Source organism: Panicum virgatum, chromosome 1N (genome assembly GCF_016808335.1).
Source record: "Panicum virgatum strain AP13 chromosome 1N, P.virgatum_v5, whole genome shotgun sequence".
NCBI lineage: Eukaryota > Viridiplantae > Streptophyta > Magnoliopsida > Poales > Poaceae > Panicum > Panicum virgatum.
In genome coordinates this window covers 57,325,057-57,350,590 of record NC_053145.1, presented here as the reverse complement: position 1 = coordinate 57,350,590, position 25,534 = coordinate 57,325,057, and the positions used below count along the sequence as shown (strand labels likewise).

Here is a 25,534-nt window from a genome sequence, read left to right as displayed (position 1 = left end):
CAAGCTGCATAGACGAGGGGTCACGGTGCACGTAATAACCAAACAGCCCGCAGTTGCATCGGACGGCCCCTAAAAGTTCTTGGATAAGTTGATTAAAAAAGCGAAAGTGCATGCATATGAGCGTCCAGCTGGATGCTGCCTGCTGGGCCGGAGTAGGCCAGTCGGGTAGCACCAATAGGTTATAGGGCTGACAAGTCGTTGTCTTGGTCTTGTTTGTCATTCTTTAAAACTAGCACACACGTTTCTCAAAAAAAAGAATATCGCATGCATGGAGTACTAAATAAAGTCTATTTGTAAAACTTTTTTAGAAATGAGTATATTTTTTTGCGACGAATCTAATGACGGTAATTAATAGATGATTGACTACAGTGATGCTACAGTAACCATCCTCTAATCGCGCGATCAGAGGCCTTATTAGATTCTTCAGGGTCACTAGCATGGGGGTTCTGGAGTTGGATTTGTAAACTGATTTTATTTGACACCGTAATTAGCGGTCAAAATATTACATTTATTAGCACGCTAAAATCCTAGCTCAAACCAAACAAGTCCCTTGTCACTGAGTGGGCAGGTGGCCCTACCCGGTGCCACATCCAGCTGGCCCAGCTGGATGTCAAATGCATCAAACTTCAAACCCCTTCTCTTTCCTCTGGAAAGGTAAAGTCGTTGGCCGCCATTAGTGCCCTGTGACTCCCCTGCATTGGGTGGTCTACCGCCAAGCTTTGGGTTGGTCGCAGCTCGCGAGTCGCATCGCGAAACACACTTTCAAAACTCGCCATCTGATCCTACTAGAAGAGTGCGCGGCGGTGCCGCGCAGAAATATGTCTTTGGTGAGGCTAGTGAAAGTACATACATATTCGTTAGACATATGAACATAAAAATATACATATGTGTTTCACAGTTGTATTAGTCTGCAGAATCTAGTCAAAAGTACATATTTCGGCCTTGCAATATAGAAAGGTCTGAAATATTTCAAAAGGATGGTTCTATTTATTAGAACCATCAGAAGGAAGCACTATATATTTAACAGAACACCATTAGAAGGCACTTCTGTTCAAAAGATTGTCCTCACACTGTCGTTTGTCCCTGGTCCAAAACAACATAATTTGTAAGTAACTTTGAAAGCTGGAAGTGTCAAAGTATAATATTGAGTGAAGACACGTTGCAAGTTTACCTGTTAACAAATAGCTTATATTCTCTGTCTCTTCGATGATCCAAGGAAGTCTTGATTTTCTTTCAAGTCTTCGTTATCCTATCAAGGGTGAATGTGTTAGGGTTTTTATTTGGTTGGGGGGATTATGTCAGTAAAGAAAGTGGTGCTTTAAGATAATATTACCATTGCATTTGGAGTTTTTTCCCGTTTGGTACCCAAATTTATTTTTTTGTCTTTGACGTTATCGCTCCTTGATTAAAAAATAGCATAGTAACAGGCAATGAGTTTTTTTTGTAGGAAATAGAAATGTAAAAGAAATAATTAAAAAAAAATATTCAGATGATATTAAGGAAGAAATGTACTCATGCTTTTGAACTTGCATCATTTCATTGTCGGTAGAGTGGTGGTACTCATGCTGACTTTTTCGTTGGATCTATATTTAGAAATATTGTATGCAATTAATATTAGAGTAAAGGCAGGAATAAACGAAAGCATATATTTGAACGAATTTGTACAATTTTACCTTTTTAGGTTCCATTGGGATCAGTGATGGTAGGCTTGTCTGAACAGCTTGGGAAGAACTATTTGTAGTGAGAGAACTGGTCTTTCGAAATACTGGTATATTGGCTTGCCTTCCAAGTTGCTCTTTAACGTAGATAACTTCGAAAGATGGCTCGTCACTGTTGATGCTTTTTTTAGCTGATATTTTCACAACAAAAGTATACCTCTGACCAATCAAATCTGATATCTCAGCTGGAGTTTCGTATTTGTCGTACATACTTTTTAATCTTTGTATTGGTTTCCCAATAAGTTGTTGTGCCTTTTGATCAAACACAATGAACTCAAGCTCATATGTTTCATCAGCTGACATGAAGGATAATTTGTACCTGTATTTTAAGTCATGAAAGATAGTTAGTAAGAGATAATTGCATTCGATAAATTAGAAAGATCATGCATTTGATAATGGAAATAGTTTCTTTAAATGTTGGTATTGAATGGAGGTATTAATCAATTTATGAGAGAAATGGTATAAAGCTTTTTTCAACAGTTCTTGATTGACAATGTGTGAACTTCAAGTTTAAGAATGTTGGTATACGCAAATGGTAATAGCAATTATATTGGTAATGGTTGGACATGAATAATGAAAAATTTTACCTGTCTTCTGCTTCAGTGCAAGGACATGTATCCTTAGAGCACTTGTATGTTGAATTATTGTAATAAGACCTTGAGTTACAAATCTTGCATGCTGGATAGTACCAACGCTGATTTGGAGATAACTTAGTGATAGTGACAGTGCATTGGAATCTTGTGTTCTGTCAAATAATAGGAAATTGCGGTTAGGACATTGGGTGAAGCAAATGGATAACTAAATTACACATGTATTATTCTTACCATGTGTTCGAAAGGATCCATATGCTTGAGTTGAAGAACAGTTTTTTGCTCAACAGCCTGCTGTATAGTTTTGTTATCTTGTAGTTCTATTTTCTCCATAGCATCCACTTCTGATGGTAACCTGAAATTGTATAATTAGAATATATGTGCTGTCTATTTATATGTCCAGTAATATTTTTTTGACACAAAAATATAGCTTACATGTTATAGTATTCTTGTATGGCGGGTATCTGAAAATCATTAATGTACCATCGACAGGCAGATGTTCCAGTGAGATATGATGGTTGTCCTCTTAATCCTTTCATGAGTGTACCAACAAAGATAGCTACAACAGCTGTTTCTTGTCCGAGTTCATAGACTTTGTCTCCATCAAATTCTGTTGCTCTTGCACCAGCTAGTGATAAGTTGACTTCCATACTGCTGAAAACATAGAAAAAAGAGGAATCAGTACCACAATTTTTTTTTGCTATAAGATCAAATAAGCATATTAGTTTTAATATGGAGAAAAGGAAACCAATATGCTGTATAATTAAGATGTAGTTAAGGACACATGTTTGGTTTTGGTGACCTTCTATAAAAATAAAATATATGTGAATAAGTTTTTGAAATTATTAAAGTATAAGTTATATTTACTTGACATCTCGTAGAGTAATCGTCCTTCGCTTTTGCATTGTTCCGGCTGCTGTGCGAAATTCTGCAACATCTGAAATCGCTATAATCTGTCCAATGACATCTGCATACAACGAAAGAAGTGAAATTTAAAATGTGCAGTAGTAAGTTTCAAAAAGTTTGGGAACAGAAAATTATTTCCTAGATAGCAGTCTAGTTGTTGCTGTAATAAAATCGAGAATTAGCACTACACAGGAATACCCTAGATTTGTAAACATTGTAGACCTGTGACACTCACTATGATGGTATGATTTATGTTGTAATCTGTAGACATTTTTCCAACTTAGAGAATTTAAAGAATATGTTTACATACCTAGAAATTGGTCCTTCATGTTTTTATGCTGCTCTAGTTCAGAGAAAGGAGTTAATGAATATGTGACCTTCGGAAACATGGCTGGTTCTGGTTGTACAGTAGTAATTATTGTTCTCTTGTTTAGCCTTATCATATAAGGATTTTGAACGACTCTGTATCCAGGCTTTGCTTGTTCAACCAGAAATTTTTTTCATTGTTACAACTTTCCCTTCTTGTAGCTGAGTTTTTAAAAAGGGAATTGAGTCTGGTGGTATTTCAACATACATAGAAGTGCCCTGTGGAAACAATAAAGAGAAAAATTGATGATTAGCTAGAGATCTTTTTACTCTTATGAAAGAGGAAAACACAACTGGTAGAAAACTTTGTTGCAAGTAGAAATTTAAAATTTTACTTCTTTTATAAGAGTTGAATTGAAGACAGTAATGTTACATATTTAATTTAGGTATCCTTATTAATTTTTATAAGAAATATGTAACACTATGATTTTACCTTCTGGTCAATTATAACCAGATCTTGATGCTTGACCTCCTCATCATCTGATCTTCCACGGAATTCCCACACTCTTGATATTCTCACACATATAGTCCAATGATATTGTCCAGGTCTTATATCTGACAGTAAGTCAATTGCCATCTAAAGAGAAATAAAAAAGAAATGTTATATATATGTGAACACTTCATGGTATACTATATTTTTTGTTTCATTAGTACAAGTGCCGTCTTCTTTTTCTATAAGGATTTTTAGTCCATTTTTATTAGTAACTCGTGATGCAGCAACATACAATTGTCCATGTGTAAAAACAGGCTTTTTTAGATGGGAAAATTCGATTCATGCCACCACAACTCCGTGAATTTGTTTAGATATATACCAACATTGCATAATGTTTGTCCTTGACTTTTATTTATTGTCATAGCATAACACACTTTAATAGGGAATTGACGTCGATTTAGAACAAATGGCCATTTAGATCCTCTTGTAGTTAAATTTATACGTGGAATTGATACTTTACAGCCAATATTTGAACCAGTTATAATAAGTGCCTCAATTACATTATCTGCAAGATTTGTAACAATCAACCTTGTGCCATTACATAAACCAATGCTTTGGTTGATATTTCGTAGAAGCATGATAGGAACACCTTTTTTAAGCGTTAGTTTATGTTGTGGAAAATTATTTGTATTTAGGGAGTTTAAGTATTCAATGGGATATAATATATCAGCATCGTTACATGCGTCAAAACATTTTGAAATGGAATCTGCACTATAGTACTCTTTTCCTTCACCTGGTACAAGTGTTGATATATATGCATTGATATCATCGGCTATTTCATTGGTTGGAGTTAATATTGCTCTTTCTTTTAGGTAAGTAGGGTTCAAATAATTTTGTTTGAAGTCAGGATATATAGCATTTACTAAAGCAGGAATTTTTGGCTTGTCAGTAAGTAGTAGAAGGTCATTTGGTATGCGAATCCATGTTGGATCTTCATCATTATCATGTTTGGTTGTAGGTAATTTACCATCTCCTAGATCAAGTAACCAATTGGTAAAATCTCGTAATTCATCTTGTTGTTCTTTAGATAGATTTTTGTTTTGTAGTCGCATATTTTTTGTTAGCTTGATTACCTTGACGTCTTTCCATAGATAAGATCTTATAATTGTGGCGTCAACTATCTGAGATCTTGTGCCATATTCTATTACTGGTAATATTTGGCGTAAATCTCCACCAAGTACTACCACTTTGCCACCAAATGGGATTGCGTTTGCTTTTTCATCGTTTTGACTAATGATATCTCTTAGAGATCGATCTAATGCTTCAAAACATTGTTTATTTGTCATAATTGCTTCATCCCATATTACTAATGATGTTTCTATTAGTAGTTCCGCAAGAATAGTTCCGCGTTTGATGTCACAAATTGATGTTTCATCAATATAAAGTGGTATCTTAAATCTAGAATGTGCTGTTCTTCCATTTGGTAGCAATAATGATGCTACTCCGGATGATGCTACTGCTAGAATAATTTTTTTTCGAGCTCTAAGATATGAGACAATGGTATTCCATAAGAATGTTTTCCCTGTTCCTCCATAACCTGACACAAAATAGAAGCCTGGTTTGTTTTGTAAGACCGATTCTACTATAGTTTCAAAAGCAATCTTTTGTTCGGTATTTAATTGACCATATAATATATTGGCTTCTTCTTCTAGTTGATCTATATTATAACTTGTTTCTTCTTCAATTAAGCGATTATTGTAACGGTTATTATATTCGATGCTTCGCTTTGGTAAATTGAATGAAGTTATTTGTATGCCATTGCGAGACAATATATATTGTAAGTCATCTAGTAACATGTCACGTAGTTGGTCATCAGTTGTATGATGTTTGATTGGATGATATTTTTGTTCTAATTCGTGTTCAAAGTCGTCAGTCATGAATCGCCAATTCTTTTCAAAAAACTTCATTTCGTCTTGTATATTGCAATATAATAACATAGTAACAAAAAGTTGTCTTAATTGAAATGATGAAGACCATGTAGTAGCCTCTTTGAATGTTTGGTACCATTCATTGTCATTATTTAATAAACCTCTTGCAGAGCATGCATCTTTGAATGTATTGTATACAACTCCATTATATGTTTTAATATCATTGTAGCTTTTAGCTCCTTTAACTACCATCAATAGCATTCGCAAGTAAAATCTTTCACCTTCAGCTGGGTTTACATAGTATAGACGACCAATTTTGAAACCATGTTTTCTTTCATTCCATTTACGGTTTGTCTGATCCCATGTCCATTTTGTCGGAAATTCACAATAGGTTAATTCATGAGCCTTTTCATATTGTTGGTTTGCTGTAAACCACTCAGTTAGCATTGTTTTTTGAATATTAGGATTTGTCATCAGCTTTTTTAGGTCGTCATCAGTTTTGATAGTAACATTGTTCATTAATGGTAAATGGACTGGTAAACGTTCTACAGGAGGTGTATGATGGTGAATCTCAAATCCAAATAATCTCCATAGTGCATCCTGCTCGCACAAATATCTACATTCAAGATATTCCTTTATTTCATCTATCATATCATTTTCTATGTTTCTAGGTGCATCCTCACCCTTTTTGATTCGATGGAATATAATGTTGGCTTTATCTGGTCCTTTGTGGACATATTTACATAAATATTTAATTATTCTACTTTTGTTGCAATATTCGACATTTATATGAGCTTGGTATTTTTTTAAGAGAAATATATTGTAGGGGACGACCCATCTATTGTCAAGATGGCAATTTTCTTTGTAAATAAAAACTCCTGTATTGCGTCGTCTATATATTGTAAATCCATTATCGTCAAATTTTGTTTCATTTTGAAATTCTTTTGGATAAAATTTGGAGCACTTCCCTTTTTTCATGCAAGGACAATAAGGATTTGCATTTCCACAAGGTCCATGCATCATATGTTCAGCTACAAGCACATATCCTAGGGGATCATTATTTGAATCAGGGATCTCAGCTAATATTAAGCTATCTATTGTTTCATATGTAATATTTCTGTTACTCTTTGATAACCAAACTAATATGTGAGCATGAGGTAGACCTCTTTTTTGGAATTCGATAGAATATAATATTGCATCAACTGGGCCGAAGACGACACCATTTTCAATATCATGTAATAATTCTTGAAGTTTCATATGAAATACTCGTACTATTATATCTGGTCGATCATTTGGTTGTTGCCCTGGCAGTAGCATTTGTGAAATTTCTGGCCATTTAGGATTGCATGTAAATGTTATGAATAGATCTGGGGGGCCATAAACACGGCATATAGCAATACCATCATGGTAGTTCTGTACCATGTATCGTCTACTTCCAATATGGCTACATGGTAACAATACTCGTTTGCCAATTTCTCCACCTTTTTTATGACCTTTTTCTATTGCATCAGTTATACCTTGTAAATATTCAACTCTTAATTTGGATTGATTTCTAGCAATGAATAAGAGTCTATCCTCATCTTCGCATGCTCGGGCATCAACTATTATTTGTTTCGATAGCCTTCCGTAACATAAGTAAGGATTAGGCTGATTTGGTCTATAGTGTATTTGATACTTGAAATAATCATGCATTGTTAACCTTTTTCGTTTTCCATTGCTATTGTTATAATAGATATTTATTTGGTACCCTCTCTCTCCATATGGAAATAGCAGTGGGTATTGTAATGCCATGTATGCAGGGTGATATATAGAGATTTGTTGCAATCCATGTCTTTTGTTACTTACTATAATATCACGTTTACAGTTTTCTGTTGAATAGTCGCCAACTATTAATAGTGCTAACTCATCAGCTGTAGGCATTTCATATTGTATAGGGTCACCTTTTTGAGCTCCAATAATACAGACATTAACATCTATTCCATTATATTGTTGAAGTAAATCTCTTGCTTTTCTAAAAGTTTTTACTAATGGGTTATATTTGTCCAACATTTCTTTTAATCCTTCTATAATCCCAAGATCTAAATCTGTATTTTCTGAATCTTCATGTGTTATAGCTTGTAGCCTATTGTTTATTTCATTTTGTGTATCGTAAATATATAATTGAACAAATTTTGGGTCATTATTGGGTTGTGGTACCAGTGATCCTATCCGATGATGTATTTGTCCACTAACACGAAATACATGGGGACCATCACCTTGATTGATACATTTATCTATGTTACCTCCCATAGATGTAAAACAGAACAAACTATTGTATTGTCTTATTTTCTCTAAGAAATGTTTTGATCTATTATCACCATTATAATTTAATAAGGTGCATAAAGGTTCAGGTGGTACTTTAAAAGGAGGTATTTTGATTTTTCCTTCTTTGCAACATTGTGTGTATATAATATTTTTATCTCTATTTCTTTGATGTCTGATTCTTTCCTCGAACCAAAATATAGCTCCACAATATTTGCATTGATTTGAAGCTACACCATAATATGAACGTTGAGGATAAGAGTTTTTTAAATATTGTATATAGTCTGGGGAAAAATGAACCATGCTATATGGTATAGATAAATATGCCAATTTTTTTGCAGGTTAATATTTCTCCGTCTCAGTCTATTTTCTTTAGTATCAATATTTAGTATGTTTCTATCTTGTTGCCTTTCTGGCAAACATATCGTCTCATATTTCATTTTTTTTAATTGTTTATTTGTGTTTGAAGTGGAAATTATATGGTCACTATTACGTTTTTTCTCTTGCTTATATTCCAACTTTACTTTCTTTGTTTGTATCTTGGTAATGTCAATATTAGAGTCAGTATCAACTTTTGTACGTTTTTTGTTATTAGTGTTAGACATATCTTTGTAAATGTAAATATATATGTATTTGTAGGTAACCATATCAGAAGGTCAGTAACAAATAGTTAAATGTAAATAGTAATACAATAGAAATACATATATCTTAAATAGGTAAAGAAAAAGAAGAAGATAAATTACATACATGTGGAAAATTAAAAAAAATCATTAAAAAAGTTCCATTGGCTACTTTTTGGCACACAAAGGATTGTTGCTCTCAGGGGCGAAGCTAGTGCTGGAATTACCATGCTGCACTGCTCAAGAGAATTGCACAATTTCATAGAGTTTGTGGAAGTTTAAGCTTAATTAGTGGACAATAAACCAGGGAATTTAAAAATTGTGTTGAACTTGGTTGTTTTATCTTGTATTTTATCAATAGATAATACCATTTTGTAGGATCTGAATTTTGAACTTTATAACATGGGTATGAGTCAGAGATGTACCTTTTTTCTTTTACTGAAATGGATTGTCCCTTCTTGTCTTTAGAAATCTTCTATCTTCCCGCTTTGGATCCTCTCCTGTTTGTTCATATTAAAAAATATAATTACTATTTGCATTGTTAGACTAAGACAAATGATAATGGCATAAAATATGTAACTGATGTACATAAGAAATCCAGGTATACTGTAATATATTATTTATCCAAGTGCACTAAGCAGAGAAGGGTCAATGTTAGGATGCAAAGACAACAGAGAATAGAAATGGACAAAGGCATAGGTGTTTTATATATCAGTAAGTCTGAAATTTTATTTTTATGGTGAGCATGGGAAGGAGACATAGTTGATTCACTGGGCATTGTGGGGGCTCACAGGCTGGAGTCCATGGCGAGTTCCTCATGGGCATGGTAAAGGTCGTTTAGATGCACCATGTAAGAGGGCAGGTACGACTGTGTGTGCTGTAGAATGGCAGGGCAGCTCTGCGAGCAATTGACATCATGGTTTTTCAAGTTTGCATCCTCTTCTTGTGTGTGCTGCAAAAGAAGAGGCACTTTGCGTGGCCTACATTTAGTCGAACAGGTGGCCTGCAGAGATGAGAGATATATTCAAGTAGCGCCCATGGACAGAGCAGATGGCAGGCGAAGGCAGCCTACACCTTGCGCGCGCCCGGACAGAGATGTGATGCCTAGGTGCTCGCCGGAGCAGCTAGGCGGACGGCACGGCGAGTCGGCCAGGCGGAGGGGATCGTCGCCCTCAACTGGCCACTGACGGAGCGGTCAAGTGGAGCGGCGCCCAGACGGGGAGCGATGCCCGTTGGGGGAGCGCCGGCCGAGGGTGAATGGGAGGGGGCGGCGCTGTGGGAGCGACGTTCGTTGGGGGAGCGCCGACCGGAGGGGAAGCGACGGCCAGAAGGGGAGAGAAGTCCGTCGGCGTCTCGCCTCCCTGCTCGATCCGATTGCCATGCCATGCTGTTGCCGCCGTCGCAGCATGCAGCAGCCTTCTGGCCGCCGTTTGTGTGTCCAGTGCAGGCTGGCCACCGTTTAGGCGTATGCAGGTGCTAGGGAGAATGAAGCGCTTGTTCTCGCCTTGGGATGAAAAATACCTAGAAGAAGAAACGATTCTTACCTTCTATGAAAGGCGTTGATGATTGATCCAGCAGAACGAGCAGAATGAGATGGGATGGCGATTCTATGAGAAGAGATGGGATGCGGGATGTCTTTGTTATAGCGTACGAGAGTTTGGTAGAAACATTTATTAACCTGCTCTACTGCATCTTTCCAAAGAACTCTTGACCTTGTAACTTTCCAGAGAACTTTTGACCTCCGTCTGGATATCTGGATATCAAAGGAACCGAAGAGTTTACATTTGCGGGCGGATGTCGTGATGACGTGGCCAAATATACGCTCGCTCCCGCGACCAGGATTCAGTCGTTAAAGACGCCTTGGGATGAAAAATACCTAGAAGAAGAAACGATTCTTACCTTCTATGAAAGGCGTTGATGATTGATCCAGCAGAACGAGCAGAATGAGATGGGATGGCGATTCTATGAGAAGAGATGGGATGCGGGATGTCTTTGTTATAGCGTACGAGAGTTTGGTAGAAACATTTATTAACCTGCTCTACTGCATCTTTCCAGAGAACTCTTGACCTTGTAACTTTCCAGAGAACTTTTGACCTCCGTCTGGATATCTGGATATCAAAGGAACCGAAGAGTTTACATTTGCGGGCGGATGTCGTGATGACGTGGCCAAATATACGCTCGCTCCCGCGACCAGGATTCAGTCGTTAAAGATTCCCTGAGCTGCTCGTACACCTTGTTTGTTCTCGCACTCAGCCCCGGTCCCGGGGCGGGGGGGGGGCGGCCGCCCCGGGCCCCCGATTCCAAAGGGGCCCCAATCGAGGTGGATTATACACTGGTACGTTTACACCACCGCCATGAATACGCGTTGAGCCTCGCGACAGGCCGTCCGACGCTAGCGACTCGTGGTCGTGGACGTCTGACGCCCTCACACGCCGGGGAATCGATTTACCAAATCATCAAGGATGCAGTCTGCGTGTCTCCTTCATTCCCTGTGAACTGTGATCCTATCTGTCCGTCAGCCAAGTCCGAGTAGGCAACAGTTCGTGACTCAACGATTTCGTGTTTACCTATTATCTCTAGTATATTTGACTCTCCAATCCTATCATACTACAAACATTTCATCACGGCAGAATACAGAATACATCAAGGAGACACTCCATTGACATTTTTTTAAAGAGTAAATTACTTCAAGAAATCCGGATGGGTTAGCTAGCGTCCCTTTTGATAATAACAACTTGAGTAATAATTAGCACATATATATTTGATTTATCTCCTATAGAAAGTGCAATTCTCACCGTGATGCCTTTTTAGTGTATTTTTCAAGTTCTAGTGAACGACGGACAATCGAATGAAGAAGACAACCAAAGAACTTTTCGGTGTTATTTTATTTTCTTTCGTCTTGTGTCAAGTTATCTTTCTTTTATACCATCAGTTGCTTTCCTTTATATGAATCAGATATGAAACACTTTTCTAGTGCATTTTTTAAAAAAAATAACTGGACTTCGTGTGAATATGTATTATCTAGTGTGAATATTTTCTCAATGCACAACATCATTATTTTATTATCAAATATTAATAATTATTACTCTTAAAGAGCCCCTGATGTTTAAGTTCGCCCTGGCCCTAAAATCTCAGGACCGGCCCTGGTCGCACTCACCGCGTCACATTTTACTAGTAGGGCATCTCGTGGCCGTGAAGCGGTAGAAAAATCTGCATCCCTGGCCCCAGCGGGGAAAAGACAGGGCAGCGGAGGACAGAATGGCCTCCACTGTTGGCCCTGTTTTACTGTAGCGAGCTAGCGATGGGTGTCCACATGCACGTAGACCTGCGTGCAGCAGCCGCACTACCCCAAAGCCCAAACATTACTGCGATACCGCCGATACCGTTACCCTGGCGCTCGTTTGCTCGCTCGGCTTGCAGCCAGGGAGGCTACCTGGCCGCTCATATCTTTTTTTACTCCCTGAGCGACCAACAGGCACCCCCCAGTTTTCCTCGTAAGAGCATGTCTTATGGTTTCGCTAGCTTGCTGGCGAAGTGAAAGACCACGTCAGCCCAGCCGTGTGACATAGTGGTGGTGGACTCCGCTTTCTTTAATACACACTGTGAAAATAAACCAAGACTAGCCAATGAGATCCGGATGAGCAAGCGGTGAGAGGGCTCAGTTAATGCATGCGCTCGCTTCCGCCGGCGACTAGCGATCCGCCCGCTGCGCTCTCTTTCCTCCTTTCTCTCACCACCACGTAGGAATTCACCGGCATCTCGCCGACTATTATACCTGCTCTAAGCAGGAGCGGCTGGCTGCTGCTGCAACACAAGGCGGGCGCCAATCCTCGTCACTGCTTCACTGTTCCTCTTCAAACCTGCAAACAAGAGATCCACGTCTTTCTCTCTGCTGACTTTTACGGTATGCATAGGCGCATAGCATACAAAGTCCAAGCCGTCTCCTCAGTCAAAGCGAGTCTGCAGGGCAGACTGCTGAAACCGATCATTACCGCCAATAATGGCGCAGGAGAGAGAGAGAAAGAGAGCCCACGGGGCCACCTGCCAGCAGAACAGTAGGCGGATGTGGAAACGAGCACAAGGAGAGGCGAGCGCGACGGAGGGGATGGTCTTGGTCCTGGTCCCTGAAGGGGGCATGCCTCCCCCCTGCCGTCACGTACATGTGGCGTCGGCGATTGTTAATACGCGCGCGCCCTAGCACAGTAACTAACAAACGATTTCCGACAAAGCTCAGCATATGCCATTTCCGGCGTCGGGATCATTAGCTTTCCTTTTTCAATCGCCTGCACTCAATGCCGCTAGCGGCCCAGAAGTTTTGAGATCATTCGTTTTCTTTTTTTGGGCCGTTCACACTAAATACCGCTAGAGGCCCAACGAAAAATCATGTCACACAAGCTTATTTTGATTTCAAAAACATGTCACGCTAGTTACCTTTGTGTACATAATTTATGTCGTGTTACATAACTTATTGAACTAATGATGTACAAGTTTTTTTGTGCTATATAGCCTTTCTACTTCGTAACTTTTTTGAACAACTTATGAACAAAAATTTTGTTATCATACAATGTGTGCATACAATTTATGCATATTGCTTTGGCTTTTTTATGCATAACTTATGAACATAAATCTGTGCATATAATTTCTGTAGTGCAATTTTATGCATATAATTTTTGTGTCAAACATTTAACTGTTAAGATGTACAAGTTGGGGGCATAAAAAAGTATTGTTTTTTTGTATACATAATTTACTGTTACATAACAATATTTTTATTTTCATAACAAGAAACAAAAATTGTACACATAATTTTGTATTGTATGCATAAAAGTTACAATGCACTGAAAAGTTATGTATGATAAAAATGTATTGAAAAACTGGTATGACATGTAACTTTTGCATAACTTATCACGTGTGCTGTCTTGTATGCATAACTTATGTCGTGCTACATAAAGTTATTACTATCGTGTATAACTTATAATGTACGAGTTCTGGACATCCGGAAACAAATGTTTTGTTGCTAAATTATATAAAATAATCACTAAAAATATCCTCAAACAGACCAGCCGGCGATCGTCCGAGCACGTTGGGCTGCCGCGTCATGATGGGCTATAAAAAACGGAACACCAAAAGAAAAGGGGCGCGCTCGCGCCGGATCCCGCAGAGGGGTCGGATCGATTGTTGGACAGCGAATTAGCGGCGGTTTTTTCTTTTTTATATTTTTTAAAAATTAAAATTTCAAAAATATATGTCCGTTTTCAAATATTTCAAAAATATACCCCGGTCGCCCTCCCATAGGGCGACAGGCCCAATGTGTAATTTTTTTTTCAAATTTGCAACGAAATCCCTGTAGAGAAAAAAAAAGGCGGGGGACCTGTCGCCCCCCCAACGGGCGACAGGGGCCTGTCGCCCTCCCCTCGGGCGACAGGCCCCTGTCGCCCATTGGGGGGGGGGCGACAGGCCCCCCCACTTTTTTTTCTCGGACTTTTATTTTTGCAGGGACCTATTTTGAGCTATTCGAGCGTGTATTCGTCATCATCGTCGGCAAGATCTCGGCCGCTAACTCCTACCGCACGTTACTTGTCCTTCATTAAATCACGGAAAAAATCGCAAGAACTTCCCTTATTTCACGAGCATTATGGAACCCACAAACATAATAAGTTCACATAAATAATATCTATAAAAACAAATGACAAGTAACCTACCACAATCATAAACATCGGATACAAATAAGCGGTCCACAGCTATCTCATTACAAATAAACATCATATACATCTAACCACCCCTAGGGCGTCGGACCCTCTTAGCCCTCTGCTGGGCACGGACATGTCCCTCGGAGTAGGTGAGAACATCCGGAGACCTCACCTGTCGCTCAGGACGCGCAAGGGGCTGCGGTGTCTGCTGCTGAGAGATCCCAAGTGGTGCTCCTCCTAGCTGTGAATACCCCAAGACATCGGGGTCACCTTGCACGGCAGGCTCTTCTGGACTCAAGCTGTCGAAGTCGTCTAAGGTGAATGTCTCGTTATCTGGTCGAAAGGAGGAAGAAGAAGGTCCGGCGCCCGCATCGGGGTAGAATCCTACGCAAAAAATATGGATGTTAGCGTACGCTCGTATATTTCGTAATGACATGTAGAAACCGAAATACGAAACATAAATTAACCTGTGCACGCCGGTATCTGTGGCCCCGGTACCATCCCTAGATACGGTCCGCCAACTGGTGCTGTCCCTCTAAACATTCCAGTATGGCCGAACGCAGTAGCTGGATCGTATCCTGTATGTGATATTAGTAAATATGTAGGAACACTTGATGTAATTTTAAAGAGATATGTGCGTTACCTGTACTTGGGAAGAACTGCGACGTCGGCCCGTGTATGGTCGACGGACACGGGAACGACGACGACGCCTGAGACGACCCGTGGCTGTCTTCGTACTGCACACGGCTTCCGAAGTTGCGCGTTACCTGACGCAACTGATCACGCTGCCTCGACCATGCCTCTATCTGCTCAAACTGGGTCATTGGGGATCCGGCACGTACCCTCGTCAGGTAAGTCGAGCAGTCCGTCTCCATCAAGTTGCAAAGGCGAAACTGCATCAATTCAGTAAAGTTACAAACACATGAATTATCTTATGAATATGATTATATATATATGCAAATATGATCAAGAGACTCACCGCGCCAGCTAGTGCCTCCACGTGGTGCCGGGCATAGCCATCCTGAGGCCTCGCCTGGTGTGGCTGCGGGTGAGTGTCAACAAAAACCAGACGAGCCCGAGTCCGGGGTAAGTACCAGGTGAGGTAAGCCCTAAAGGAGCTATCTGTGTGTGGTCCTGTTGGATGGACCAAGTGCTCGTCTGCCTGTTCCCATTGGTCCACCCACGGCTGGATCTTGGTGAGCCAATCATCAGAGCACGGCAAGCCACTCCTTGACAACCTACAAAGTGGACCACGAAGAATCGTTAGAATCGACACGAATGTATGAGCCAAGTTCATTCATAATTACCTGTGGTCCTGGCGACTGACACGCTCCAACGCGGTGGGCACCGGAAACTCCTGGCGCTGCCCAAACTGTCTCCTGACTCTCCAGGGGCAATATGCCTCAACTGCGATGTCATAAACCAGGACGGCGGAAGTAAGCCACAGGCTCGCATTCGCGGAGCAGTGCGAAGACAGGCCTGCTGGTGCACGGGTAGCCACAGCCTCTGGGCTGTAAGGCTCCCAGACAACGTCCTCGGGCGTCAGCATGTCGAGCTCCGAAACAAACTCAGGATATGCGCGTTTAATCCGCACATGTGCCCAGGACCTCTGCATTCCGAATAAGTAAAATTAAAAGTGCGCTAATACATCATGTAACAATGAATAACAAAATTAGGTTTGTTGCGAACATACCTGAAATGCTCTAACAGAAGCACCTATGCAAAAGAAGGCTCGTTGCATAATTCTTTGTCCCCTAGTCACGGCTGGTAAAAGGTATGTGTCATAAAAGCTTCCAGGATTTCTAGCAGCAACCTGGGATAACATACGAGGTAGGTTATCATATGATGCCTCGTATGTGCCGAACCGCATCTCGAACACCCTTTGTTTAGCCCGCCATGCCTTCAAATAACTGATGGTGTACTGGTAAATCTGCTCAATGTGTCGAATAATCATTTTTGGCTCATAATTTAGGTTGTCCATAATAAACCCATACATTTGCTTTGCAACAAAGTCACATGATATATTGCGATGCGAGGGAATAACTTCTGACAGCAAACAAGTGTGCTCTGTGACAATGGAACATTTCCAGTTTGATTTCCATTTTCCCTTGAATGCATGTACTCGCCATGGACATCCAGCATTCACACACTTCACCTCATATTCTTTACTGCCAGACTTCACGACTCTGAATTCTCGTTTCAATGAGATTGCCCATAGTCTCACAGCATCTTTTACGGCTTCAATGTTTGGATATGTTGCACCTTGCACTACCTCATTCCCTCTGTACTCCCACTCCTGATTTCGTACATCTTCTGCGATATGACTGCCAAAACCATGCTCTTTCCACTCTTTTGGCAATGAGTACTGCTCGTCATCAGATGAGTCCTCATATTCTTCCATCTCTATTGCGGTTTGGTCTTCTGCCTCCATCTCGTCCACAATGCTATGTATCCTCTCTCCCTCATCAGCAAGGCCCTGTGGTCCCATGTTTTGGTTCTCTGTCTCTTCTGACTCATCTTGCTCAACATAATTGGTCTCTCTTTGAATACTCGGAGTTCCTTGATCTGCACAATGTTGGATTTCATTTTGTGTCTTATCCCGGATTTGAACAAGAATGGCCAGAGGCCACCCACGCTCTAGAGCTGCTTGCATGTACTTCTGCCAGTCATCAGTGCTGTGTATCATCATTAATTCCCATAATTCACTTTCTACCTCCCAATTAATAAGAGACTGGACAGTGATCACATGTGTCAACGGATCAACATGGAACCCACGCTGCAGCCACTTACATATGGAACCAAAACTCCTTTCCAGAGGTTTATCTATGCCGCTAGATGTGCGCTTAAAGGCAGAAAGATCTACTCCATTTGGCCCATACATAACATTGTATTCACCATAAAATACTTGAAACTGCATTTTGCTCGACATATCTGTATATCACATAATACTTATCGAGTTATACTCTTTACTTCACTACCTTATTCAATAATCCGTAAAAACTAAGTATGGAATTCAACTATAACGTATAAGTATTCATAACTACGTGATGACTCTCGAATTCTATACTGCATATGCCAAATTCTATTCTAAATCATAATTAATTTATAAACATGTCTCTAATAGCACTGCAATTGTAATAATAAAAGCGTAGAACTAATTTTCTAAACTAATTTACTACTACGTAACTACAAACTAAAGTATCATTGAACTCCTACTTAAATGGATCTACTATAGCACTAATTAAATTAAATTACTCATATTTAAATACGTAGTACTTAAATATAACAATATTTAAACTAAATGTACTAACCTGCAGATCACAAGTGCTGAATCCGGCAGGGCTTCGCCGCTTTCCTTCTCCTCACTCCTCTCTTTTTTTCTGGATTTTTTGTGGAATTTTCGGGCTCAAATGAGGAGGGAAGGGGAGGGCTGGGGCTTTTATAAGGGGGGAGACCCCGGTCGCCCGCGGGGGGGGGGGGGCGCAGGCCCCCCGGTCGCCCGCGGGGGGGGGGGGGCGACAGGCCCCCTGCCGCGACTGTGGGCCGGGCCCAGCGGCGGTCGCCCGTGGGCCGGGCGACAGGCCCCTGTCGCCCCCCCCAACGGGCGACAGGGCTTGTTTTTTTTTTCTCCAAGGACTTCGTTGCAAATTTGAAAAAAAAATTACACATTGGGCCTGTCGCCCTATGGGAGGGCGACCGGGGTATATTTTTGAAATTTTTGAAAACGGACATATATTTTTGAAATTTTAATTTTTTTTAAATATAAAAAAGAAAAAAGTTCGAATTAGCGCGCGGTGGCCAAAATAGATTCCGCTGTGGCGTCCGGTAAAGGCACGGCCAAGCAGGCCGCCGGTGGAGCGAGCTGGGCCTCCCCGCTGGCCCGGAACCGAGCGGCCCGGAGTTTACTTGTGCTTGCCACGCTGTCCTGCGGGCCATCCCGCGAACGCGTAGCTGCTTCTGGTTGCGCTGCCGGGTTTCATGACTTTGTTGACGCAGCCGAGGCTCCACAGTTCTATTGCACAGATTGGGTCCGCAAATGGCTTGGGGTAAAACGTGTTATTACTGGTCCATGGTTACTAATGCTCCCGATTTACTCTACGGTTGACATGTTTGTATCTTCTAGACTTCTATATCGACATCAGACTAGTCTCAGTGCACAGTTTCATAGCACAGGTACCAAAATTGAGAACTGTACCAGATGAGTTTTATAGGAATGAAGATACTCTCTCATTCTATGAAACTCTCCTTCTCATTTCTATCATATAAGCAAAAATAATAATCTGACATAGAATTTAATATCATGAAACTCTTCATAGCGAGTCGATGCAGAAAAAGATTCTGGAAGGTGCGCAAGATCTTCTGGCGTGCACTCACAAGGTCTTGGCGGGACAAACAGACACCTCTTCAACACGGAGGCTTCTTCCTCCTCATGAAGACTGCTGGGTTTTTTTTTCTGTAGTACCTCTCTTGCTTGTCTGTCTGAACTTGTATGTAATGTTCTGGGGGGGGGGGGGGGGGGGGGATGGGGGGATCCTGGGTTTTCATCTGGCACGATCTAGCCTGAAGCAGGATCGATTGTCTTGCTGTCCCATGTTTTTTGTTTTCTTCCCGGCTCCTTTCTGGCTTGCTTCCTGAAACCTGGTTCTTGGCTACAATATACTTTTGCAGGGGCGAAGTTCCAGCCAGCCGCCGGGGTCCGCCGACCCTGACGATCAAAGGCAACTCCCTTTTAAATCACTATTATTTATACCAAATGTGACCTCGTAGAAAATTATGATTACTACACATCGACCTCAGTGCCGATAATTTCTAGCTTTGCCACTGTACTTTTGGTATTTCCGTTGATGAAATGGAAATGAGAGAGTTTTGGGTCTAAAAAATGAAACTCTTTATAAAACTTCCATTGAGACTGGTCTCTAATAGTGTATTTCCTTGACTGTTGTAGCTCGAACCATGCTGACTTAGCTGACGAGCCAGCACCCACCCGGGGGTACGGCACAACACCAGCTGCCGGGTGAATCGCAGACGCCAGCCTCTCCATGCACGGTCGCAAAAAGCATATCGTTCTGTCACACGCAGCAGTAGCCAAAAGCGTATCGATCGCTCGTGAACGGTGGATCAGGGTCAGCAGAAAACCCAGCGAGCTGGGACGGCACAGCCTTTTCAATTCCGTCGCATGCGGCGTACCACGGGCAAAGCTTAAAGCGGAAAGGTCTCGGTTCTCCTCTGATTTCTGATCGTAACACGACACGCTGGGCGCGGTGGTACCAAGACCTCGCCGCGCGCGCGCGCTCGTGTGCCTGCGCGCCTGCCCGTTCGGCGACCTGGACCACGCAGGGAGCCGGTCCGGTCGCGCCCGGCGTTCCGACGGAGTACGCGCAGGGGACGGCAGGAGGATGACTGCGACGCCGTCCTCATCTGCGGTCCTGCGGACGCGCCACAACCTGTTGCGCGCTCCTGGCTGTAAAAAAATCAGCTAGCTTGGAGTAGTGGTAGGCATCACGTCAACCAGGTGGCCAAAATCAGCAGGTCTCGCCTTACAGTTACAGCCGGCATTGTCACTTCGATCGCTTTTGCGGTAAAGCCATTTTTTTTCTTGACCACGCTCTGCGAGAGTCAAACGTATTAAAAGTTACGGGGGTGAGTCTCTAGGGTTAAACTTTATTACTTCGCGTATCAATGACTCTTTGGGCGTGTCGTATATGCATTGAGTTCTGCTCTTCTCCGTGCAAGAACAAAGATAGACAAGAATCGGAGCTAGTCGACACACTACACAGTGCTTAATTGTTGATATCGACGGCGTCGGCGTGTGTGCGCTGAGACGTGACCAGAGATCCGTGGCAGAGGAGCCTGCAGTACTGGATTGCGCGTACAGTTTCGTGCCGGCTCACCTGCGATGCGACGACCAGCGTCAAGGCACCATCCCTGCGCTCCCAGGTGCTGTGAACTGGTAAGGTAAGGCCAGTCCCCAGGGTTCACCTTACCGTTGGCAACAGTTCCGGTTTGAGCCGGTACCAAACCGGCCCAAATTCAAAATTCAAATTTGAATTCAAAAAAATGAAAAATTTCCAAAAAATTCTTAAAAAATACTTCAAGGTGCGACGAATCTAATGGTATCAAATTTTCGCAAAAAATCGTTCGTTTAACATACTTTTCGAGCATTTAAAGTTAAAACAAAAAAAAAATAAGACGGCCCATTAAGGCCCACTTGGTAAATCGGTCAAACCGGCCGGTATACCGGTCCAAACCGGTTACACATGCGATAAATTTGGATTTGAATTCAAACCGGTCAAACTGGCCGGTAAACCGGTCAAACCGCCCGGTAAACCGGTCTAACCGGTCGGTATACCGGTACGAACCGGTTAAACTGAGTTTTTTGAATTCAAATTTGAATTTGACCAGTTTCTACCGTAACCGGTCAAACCAGTCCGGTAAACCGGAACCGGAGGGCTCCGGTTTGGGGTGTCCGATTGAGAAAAAAAACCCTGGTCCCAACGCGCCAGATAGGATCGTGTCCCTCCGATTAAATGAGCATGCCACGTACACAAAACGCTGATGTGGAAGGGCAGTAAATGAAGAAAGAGATCAAAACACCAAGACATCGCTTCTCCTGCACGAAACGGTGTCTACGCATCGCCCAAGGACGCAAGACGCGTTGGGGGCGAGTCCATCGTTTCCACATGTGGGGCCCACCTGGCGCTGCTGCATACCACTCGTTTCCATCGTTGGGCAGGGTGGTTTCTAAACCAAATGTATTGCTTACATGTCACATGGAAACTGCTCGTAGAAACCGTGGGTTGGGACTGGTCTAAGGGCTAGGTACTGCCTGTTGGCGCCGGGCGCGCACTGCAGCTCGCCGGACCTTTTTCCTGTTGGTTGATACGCCTCACTTAGCATACGGCCCATTTAGGAGCTAGGGCTCTTTGCTCCGCTATAGTTGTAAGTCGGGGCTATTTAGGCCAGTCACAATAAATTACTAGTAGTTTCTATACTTGACATGTCATATAGACACTACTCATAGAAACTATACCTCCAGTGGATAGTTTCTTCAAAATAAATTGCTATCCAATCATATCTCTTCGCTCTTTCTCATTTCTCTCCAATCCTCTCTCTTCTTGTCTTGGTTTTTGTGTAGACATGGTTTTTTACATGAGACATGATTTCTACATATTTTATCTTTTCTCTTCATTAACTTTGCTGTCACCTCAGCCTTTTGCTTACATAGCATCGTATTTAATGTTATAGAAACCAGTTGAGTTGGAGGGTTGTGACTGCTCTTAATAAAGCATTGGCTTCATAATCACCAGCCCCAGTTCATCTTCTCCCAGATTTCAAACCGGCTACTGGCTGCAATACTGCTATTGCATCGCTGGTCAGTTGCCCTGCGAAGACTGCTAGGCTAGTGTCAAGTGGTCTTAGCACCATGATCCGAGCAGTCGGATCAATGGGTGATCGCGCGCAGCTCCGAACCAATCCAGCCCGGAAGCCCATCCATACGAAGCTTCTGCTCTAAGCAACGCACCGCGTCCCAGCAGCATCACACGAGGCCAGCTAGCGAACACGACGCTTTATTATCCATCGATGCCCTCTGGAAGCAACATTAGCCGATCGATCGCGATTAACAGCTGTACTAGGGCACGATGCCATGCCCATGGCACACCATGCATCCATGCTCCCTCCCACCTCTGAAGTGACGGTGCCTGGCGACGCGAAAGGCCCCGGGAGTCTGCGGGCAGGTGCGCGGCAGCGGCAGGTGCGTGATGTGACAATGGCATCATGCATCCCCATCCGGCCGGCCGCCCGGCCCTAGGCCCTAGCTAGGTGCGGGGGAGCTACGGCGGTAGCTGTGGCTAATATAGGGAGGCATGCGCCCCACCGCCCCGTCACGTGCACCAGCTGTCCTGCAAAGCCCAACCGGGCCAACGGAAAGCTACTCCGGCTTGGCTAGGGTTGCCAGCCAGGCAGGCCCGCCAAGCTGAGGAGCAATAGATGCCGCCAGGAACCGGGGACGGAGCCCGCTTCCGCTAGGCCCGGCCGCTACAACTACCGTCCACCGGCCCTGCCGCCGGCCGCTGCATCATGCATGCATGCAGGGGCCGATGCTGCAGGTGTCATGGCGACCGAGGCGGCCGGACGCTGCCGTGCCCCTACGGCCATTTACTCCCCGCTCCTGTCGCTCCACCAACCGAATCGCCACCGGCCGCACTGTTCCCCTTCCCCTCTTGCTTCCCCCTCCGGCGGCCTCCGGGAGATTCTCGCGCTCTCGCTTCGTACCGATCCCTTGCCTGCCGCACACGCGCGCGCCAGGCCTTTTCCTCGGTTCTTTGCTTCCACGCGGCCGTCGTCTCGTCTTTTTCGGCCCGCCGTTTGCACGGAAGACATCTGGGTGCCGCCGGGCGCAGCCGTGCTCCGTCGATCTGCAGTGCCATGCGCCCATGCCACGCCATGGGCGCACGCAGGCACGCACGCCCCATGCGTGCTTGCTGCTTCGTGTCCGTTCTTTTACTTCTCTGCAAAGCTGAAAATTGGACGCGACCGACCGACCAGGGTCCCTGAGGAGATCTTTCCTACTCCCGCTGCTCGGCTCGTCGCCGCTGACGTATGGCCTGCGCCTCTGCGCAGAGAGCGTAGTCGACTGTACAGTACAGTACTGCTTCTGACAGAGATAGTACAGTAGCAGTAGCAGCAGCGGCGGAGGCCTGTGTGGCCTGTTTGGTTCTGCGTGGTCACTATAGAGTTTTTAGCGCGCACGTTTTTCGAAAAAAAAATCTCGCATATATGGAGTACTGATAAATCACGTTTTCCAGAGATGGTGTAACTTTTCACGACGAATCTAATGACGATAATTAATTGATGATTAACTACAGTAATGCTACAGTACCGTTCGCAAATCACGCGGTCAAAGGCCATATTAGAATATTCAGGGTTTTTAGCGCGGGTTCTGAAGTTGGTTTTGTAAACTGACTTTGTTTGACACCGCAATTTGCAGTCAAAGTACATTTTGTAATTTATGGATCAACGACGTGCCAGTGCCACGCCACGGCTAGGAACGTCGACGCGGATGTTGACACGTGGACGGCACGACATGCCGGGAGTCGTCTCACGGGCTCACGGCAGCTTCCAGAGATGCACTCTCGACCAGGCGTGATGGACGCCGCAGCGCGCAGGGCCGCGCACGCAGGCGCGGGCCGCGGCGGAGCCTGGCGCTGCCGGCCGGCCGGTTCAGCGAGGTTCACCGTTCACCTCAGTGTGACATCCCTGCCTATCTCTACTTGCTCTGGACTGCTTGGCAGTGGGAACTCTTTCTTTTTCATCTTGGCATGTGACTTCTACACCTACAGTACATGCCTATACAAGACTATAGCATTTACAGCCCGTGACGAATTCAGAAATTCTTAAAGAGGGGGCTGATTTCTTCTTTCCTCTCTTCTTCTTCTCCTTCTTCCTCATCTTTTCTTCTCCAAAAGAAAGGGGCTCCATGGTGTTTTTGGGTCTAGGGGCTCTGCCTTCGCCCCTAAATTATTAGGGTAACGTTTTTTATACTGTAACATTGATATGCGATTTATCTGTCTCACTTGGAGTCAGGTTCTTCCGTAGAGACGCAGGGAGGGGGGGGGGGGGAATACTGTCAGATGCCTCCCCTTTGACCGAGTGGCCAGTGTCCTGCCCACTTTTGTGCAAGCATTAACTGTCTATATAGAGACTTGAGAGCAGGTGTTACTGCTCTCGTCTTTTCACCCCATTAATGAGAACACCGGACTCGACACTTCAGGAGGAGTACGCACGGTGCATCTGCAACCACGGTGCACCTGCAACCCTGATGGGCAGATCCTCGCCAGCTGTGCTCATCTGCTCTGATGGCCTTTCGACGATCCACGAGCGATCATGCCGATTTGGTTCACGGTGCTGGCATGGAAAATATTGGGATTTGCCTGGTTGGAAAACCAAATAACCTTTTTCGGTGAAAAATTATTTTGTGCCAAGTTCTGCATTTCCAATTAGCTTAGGACAAAAGGTAGATTGAATTATTTGTAGAAACGGAGGGGTAATAATATGTATAACACTACGTCGGAAAAATTAATACGTATAACATTGAGTCAGCCACCCTCAATTTTTCATTTATATCACATCAATCGCTCGTGCAGTTCTTTTTTTGTTTATAGGGTAAAAGTATCTGGTTTTTCAGCCAGTTAACTGAATTATTAGCAACAATACAATACAAGCCAATAATATGCAGTAATAAGAACAAGGGAAAATTTAGAAATAAAAGAAGAGTGCAAAAAAACTCCATTGCAAGCAAAGAAGGAAGGTGGGGAGAAGAGTGCAAAAAAGAAGAAAAAGGGGAAGATAGGTGGAGAGCTGGAGATAAAGGAGGAATAAGAAGCAAGCCCCCTCTAAATTTAATTCCCGCCTCCATTGCAAGAACTAATGAACTATATATGTCAATCGCAAAAAATAACTATATATGTCTGTTCCATGTGGAACTGAATGAAAACTTGGACTACACATGTTCTTTTGGTTTACTTGGTGAACCATGAGAAAATTGTAAAAATTGTTGAAACGAATAGTGGGAATGAGTTAGAAAGTGTTAATATGGTACGGTAGCCTTGGAGTACATTCGTGTCATCTTTTCCAACATGGATGCTGTTACAATTGAAGAGCGCTGTACTTGACGGGCCCTGTGATCGCATTCTGCAACGGGAAGAAAAGTTCCGTGCCATGCATGTTTGGCTTTGAATCGATAAGCTTGGCAATCGCTATGTATCTTTCCCAGTGCTCACTACGTACAGTCGCGGTTTGATGCAACAGATTCAGCAGTGCCACCAACGGCAAATTATAGGTCTTGTTTAGATGAAATGCAAAAAAAAAAAATCGATAGAATCTTGCTAATTTGAAGTAATAAATGAAGTTTATTTACAAAACTTTTTGCACAGATGGGATGTAAATCGCGAGATGAATCTAATGATGCTAATTAATTTATAATT

At 43.0% G+C, this 25,534-nt stretch overlaps 1 protein-coding gene and 2 long non-coding RNA genes across 3 annotated transcripts; all 3 read right to left on the bottom strand.

Moving 5' to 3' along the window:
• Positions 1 to 893: 893 nt before the first annotated feature.
• LOC120654212 lies at positions 894 to 2,007 on the bottom strand. Its single transcript, XR_005667023.1, has 5 exons — positions 1,674 to 2,007; positions 1,513 to 1,583; positions 1,334 to 1,400; positions 1,172 to 1,249; positions 894 to 1,083 (listed from the first exon to the last, which is right to left on the bottom strand). It is a non-coding gene; the product is annotated as an uncharacterized LOC120654212 (long non-coding RNA).
• Positions 2,008 to 2,301: 294 nt separating this feature from the next.
• LOC120653710 lies at positions 2,302 to 3,603 on the bottom strand. The gene is made up of 5 exons (XM_039931392.1): positions 3,525 to 3,603; positions 3,176 to 3,275; positions 2,744 to 2,962; positions 2,543 to 2,663; positions 2,302 to 2,463 (listed from the first exon to the last, which is right to left on the bottom strand). Exons 1-5 carry the CDS (start codon positions 3,601 to 3,603, stop codon positions 2,302 to 2,304), a joined length of 681 nt encoding a protein of 226 aa, XP_039787326.1.
• A 445-nt stretch (positions 3,604 to 4,048) lies between these two features.
• On the bottom strand, positions 4,049 to 10,495 carry LOC120654211. Its single transcript, XR_005667022.1, has 3 exons — positions 10,407 to 10,495; positions 9,288 to 9,362; positions 4,049 to 4,157 (listed from the first exon to the last, which is right to left on the bottom strand). It is a non-coding gene; the product is annotated as an uncharacterized LOC120654211 (long non-coding RNA).
• Positions 10,496 to 25,534: the final 15,039 nt, after the last annotated feature.

What these genes read in the sequence shown, in the direction of transcription:
- LOC120653710 (XM_039931392.1), bottom strand. Translation starts at nt 3,603, where the DNA reads ATGTTTCCGAAGGTCACATATTCATTAACTCCTTTCTCTGAACTAGAG. An exon ending in CATGAAGGACCAATTTCTAG is followed by an intron (nt 3,276 to 3,524) that starts GTATGTAAACAT and finishes CGTTGTATGCAG; the next exon opens with ATGTCATTGGACAGATTATA. An exon ending in TGGATCCTTTCGAACACATG is followed by an intron (nt 2,464 to 2,542) that starts GTAAGAATAATA and finishes ATTATTTGACAG; the next exon opens with AACACAAGATTCCAATGCAC.